Below are 4,021 nucleotides of genomic sequence, written 5' to 3' on the forward strand. Positions count from 1 at the left end.
CATTCAGCTCCTCAGCCCTATGGGCCCCCCTCTGGGACACGGGTCCAGGTTCCCTGACCCCGGGGGCCAGGAGCGTGGTGATCCCATCAAGGAGGTTCTGACTCCGGGCACCAACGCCCAGGGCCGCAGCCCCGGACCCAGGCCTGGGGCGGCTGCTGCAGTCTGGCCCCGGCCAGCGGCCTGTCACCCCAGCAGCACGGCACTTGATCACAGCAATGCGTTCACGTTCTTTTTCAGCTTTTATAGAATGTTTAAGATGTGTCACAACATCTGAAGGGCGTTCCCTGGGCCGTCACCACGCGGTGTGGACGCCAGGCCACCAGCAGGTGGAGCAGCGGTTGCTGGATTTTTTCCAAAGGAGCTTCAGTTACTGACATAGCTTATTTGGGGGCAGCACAGACGAAAAGCAGCTTCTGCTTTAAATCCATGCAGCTGGGACTTGCTGAAAATGTCTAGCAAGTCGTCTGGGTCCCTGCGCTTCCCGGTCACTGCCAGCAGAGACACACGTGGAGGGGGCTGCTCTGTGGGGCAGTTTTCCTCAATGTTGACAAAAATGCACAAGGGGTGACCGCAGGCAGAAGCTGGAGGGAAGCTAGGAGTTCTGGGCGGATTTACAAGGCTCTGCTCTTGGGTCTCAATTTTGGCTAAATAATGGCTTCTCCAAAGATGCCCACATCCTAATCCAGGAGCCTGTGAATATGACCTTATGTGTCCCCCCCCAAACCGCAGATGGAATTAAATGATGACCTTGAAACTATTCTGGATTCTCTAGTGGGCGCTGAGTGCCACCACAAACCCCTCGTAAGAGGGAGGCAGGGCGGTCAGGCTACCAAAGGGGATGGGCTGTGTGACAATGGAGGCAGACAGGAGCTGGAGGAGGCAGGGAGGATCCTCCCGGGGGCCCCCAGAGGGAACGTGGTTCCCCCACAGTGGGGTCTTGGATTTGCGGCCTCCAGGCTGAGCGAGAATAGATTTCTGCTGTTCTAGTGGCCTCGGGGAGCTAACGCAGCCGGGCGGGGCAGCCCCTGCGGCTTCAGCAGAGGGCCAGTGCGGTCTCGGGGTCCCCCACGATGTCCCTGTGCACCAGCTTAAATGTGTCAATGAACAGTTCCATCCAGTCCTGCCGCTCGTTTCCTGTGGCGAACTTGGCTCGCTCGGCGGTGTAGACCAGCACGGCCACCAGCCTGGAGTAGGCGGCCGGGTCCTGCGTGAACTCCGTGGCGTTTAGCAACTGTTGGATCAGGGGGATGGTCCTGGGGAAGGAGGTGTCCGGGCCCTCTTCCGTGCGGAGGAAGGTGACCGGGGGCTCGCCGCCAGGCCACGGTCCATCTGCAGGGGCACCCAGAGAAGGCTTTAAGGCACTAAGTTGGCGCGGGTGCGCCTCCAGCCGCCCTCCTGGGCCGAGCGCATGGCGGGAGCCGGGTGCGTCTCTCCTCCGGGATGACTTAGGGCCCAAGCGAGGAACGGGTGTTAGGCTCGGCCAGCGGGGGGATGAGGAGGCACAGGGGGTTGGGGAGCCCGCAGAAAGCGCGCTGCCGGGGAGACGGGGAGTAGACGCCCCTTCAGGGTCACGACAGACCCGGAGACCCGCCAGACTCTTGGCACACAAGGTGGCACCGACACTTGAGTAGTCTCGGGTTAGCTTCTAGCGGCTTGAGGCTGTGCCCCCGGAGGACCCCAGCCCCGCTTACGATGCCTGACTGAGAAAACCCAGTGTGGCCAGGAGAGTTGTCCGTCCCAGCCCTGACCTGCTGATCGGCCGGCGGGCCCCAGACCCCCTCTCAGAACCGTTACCAGAGGCCTGCAGTGGGAAGTCCTCCTTCCTGTGCCGCGGTGCCCATCTTCCACTGCCCAGAACTACCCCTCGTGGACCTGGGGGCGGCTCTGACACGGGCACTCGGGGCGTCAGGGCCTGACCTCGTGGGCGCCCTGCTCCAGGTGCCCCACCGCCTCCTGTCCTAATGTTCCAGGAGTTTCTGTCTCCTCTGGGTGGGTGCCAGGTAGCAAACCCAGGCGGCCGGGTCCCGTGGACCTCACCCCGCAGCACACACACTGTCCCGGGGCCTGTCCCCCTGCACGCCCAGCCCCAGAGGGTCTCCGGCCTCTGCTCCAGGGAAGGTGGGCTCAAGTCACCCCGGGCCCCCACCTGGGGCCCAGGCCTCATGGTTCTGACCCAGTCACGGAAGCCGCTCCCTGGCCCGGTCTAAGCCACCTGTAATCCTGTCTGCAGCCTGGCGAGGCTGAGAGGCTCACCCGGCCCCAGGGCGCCGGGGGGCGGTTTGTCCTGCCGCTATGTCTGCTTTCTTTCTGGTCACGATGTCTAACGTACTTGGACATTTTGGTCCCTTTACAGGATGAGCTTGTGAGTTTAGCAGAAAAGGTAGTCAGGAGAAGGCGGAGGAGGGTCCGGGGGGCCGCCCCCCTCGCTGCAGGGTCCCGGCGGCTCAGGGCAGCAGGTCGGCGTCCCAGGGGCCAGCGGTACTCTAACAGCAAAACCAGAGACCTCACAAGAGAGGAGGCGGCAGCCTGATGCCTCTCGTGAACGCAGATGCAAAAGTCCCCAACGAGATAGGAGCAAATCACATCCCACGGTGTAGAAAACAAGGCGCAGCACGACCGATGGGATTTACCCCAGGTCTGCACGGCGGGCTCAGGCCTGAAAACCAACGTCCTCCATCACATCAACACGCTACGGAAGGTGAGTCACACGATCCTACCCGAAGATGCAGAGAAAGCACGTGACAAAGCCTCACGCTCGCTCGTCCTCGGTGACAAGGGACCTCTCAGCCTGACAAGGAGCCTCGACCAAGAACCTCAGCCAACTTTGCTCTCAGTGCGGAGAAGCCGAAGCGTCCCGCCACGGCGGGGCCTCTGCTGGGCCTGCGCCTGGGCTGAGGCTCCGGGTTCCGGCCCTCAGGGGCCCGCCTGACGGGGGGGACCCACCCCGTGACGGCTGGGGTGCCGTGCCAGGCGGGGCGGGGCAGGGGCGCCGCTGGGGGATGGGCGGCAGCTCCGGGTGGGCTCTGGCAGAGACGGGCGTCAGGTGTGGGTCCTGCCTCCAGCCATCGCCAGCTGACTCTGGGACCCCAGGCCAGGCGGCGTCCAGAATGACCCCAGAACTCACAGCTGTGGCCAGAGGTACAACCGTGATGACCACTTTCGGGGATGTTCCTGTCAGGGAAGGCTGGGGACTCCTGCCCCCAACCCAAGGCAGCTCTTCCCCCGGGGCTGCCTCTGCCTTGCCCCGAGGGGTACGCGCAAGCCCAGAAATGCCGACTTCGCATGGCAGATGGGGATGTGGACGCAGGCCCCGCGTTTCCTAGCTGTGTCCTCCGTTGGACCTGGCAACGCGGCCCCGCGTGCCCCCCATGGTGGCCCCAGCTCCCCAAGCCGGCTCCTGGGAGGATACGGGCCTGGTGCCCACGGTCCGGCCAGAGGCCCCGGTGCTGGTTCCAGGACCCAGGCTGGCAGGGAGGTCCAGCCGCACCCAGGGCGCCTCCGAGGGCCCCCTGGCCTCAGTCACCGGGCAGGAGAGCCTTGGGGGTGGCATCCAGATGCCAGCAGAGTGCCGACAATGCCAATCCACCTGCTCCCGGGCCCACAGGACCTGGGACAGCCTCTCTGTGCGCCCAGCACTCCATGCTCAAACGAGGTGCGACCCTGTCGGGCCAGGGGCACAGGCCCGAACACCAGCTCCCAGAGGCAGCGGCTCGGGCTGGGGGTGGGAGCAGGAGCGTGCGCCTCCCAGACGGCTGTAAATCAGCCACTCTGTGGACTGCGAGGCGCTCTGGGGGGTCTGCCCCTCCCGCAGGACGGGGACCACGAGGTGAGGAGGCCGTGAGTCTGCTCTGGAGGCCAGCAGCCAGCCAGCCGAGTGCAGGCCTGGGCGCAGCACCCTTCCCAACATGAGCTAAGTGGAGCGGGGGGTGACCAAAGGGTTCCAGGTGCCAACCCTCACCCCCAGCCCCTCCTCAGACGTGCCAGGGTCCTGGGGCTGCGAAGACATTGTCGAGGACTGAGA

At 64.5% G+C, this 4,021-nt stretch overlaps 1 protein-coding gene across 1 annotated transcript in view; it reads right to left on the reverse strand.

Annotated features, from left to right (window-relative positions):
* Positions 1-220: 220 nt before the first annotated feature.
* COL6A2 (collagen type VI alpha 2 chain) overlaps positions 221-4,021 on the reverse strand; it is a 29,152-nt gene continuing 25,351 nt past the window's right edge. Inside the window, exons 26-27 of the mRNA XM_029940592.1 lie at positions 3,425-3,621; positions 221-1,645 (exon numbers count right to left, since the gene is read on the reverse strand). Of these exons, the coding sequence (XP_029796452.1) occupies positions 1,034-1,645; positions 3,425-3,621 (809 nt within the window). The 3' untranslated portion in view covers positions 221-1,033. The remainder of the gene's footprint in view (positions 1,646-3,424; positions 3,622-4,021) is intronic.

This window comes from Suricata suricatta, chromosome 5 (genome assembly GCF_006229205.1).
Source record: "Suricata suricatta isolate VVHF042 chromosome 5, meerkat_22Aug2017_6uvM2_HiC, whole genome shotgun sequence".
NCBI lineage: Eukaryota > Metazoa > Chordata > Mammalia > Carnivora > Herpestidae > Suricata > Suricata suricatta.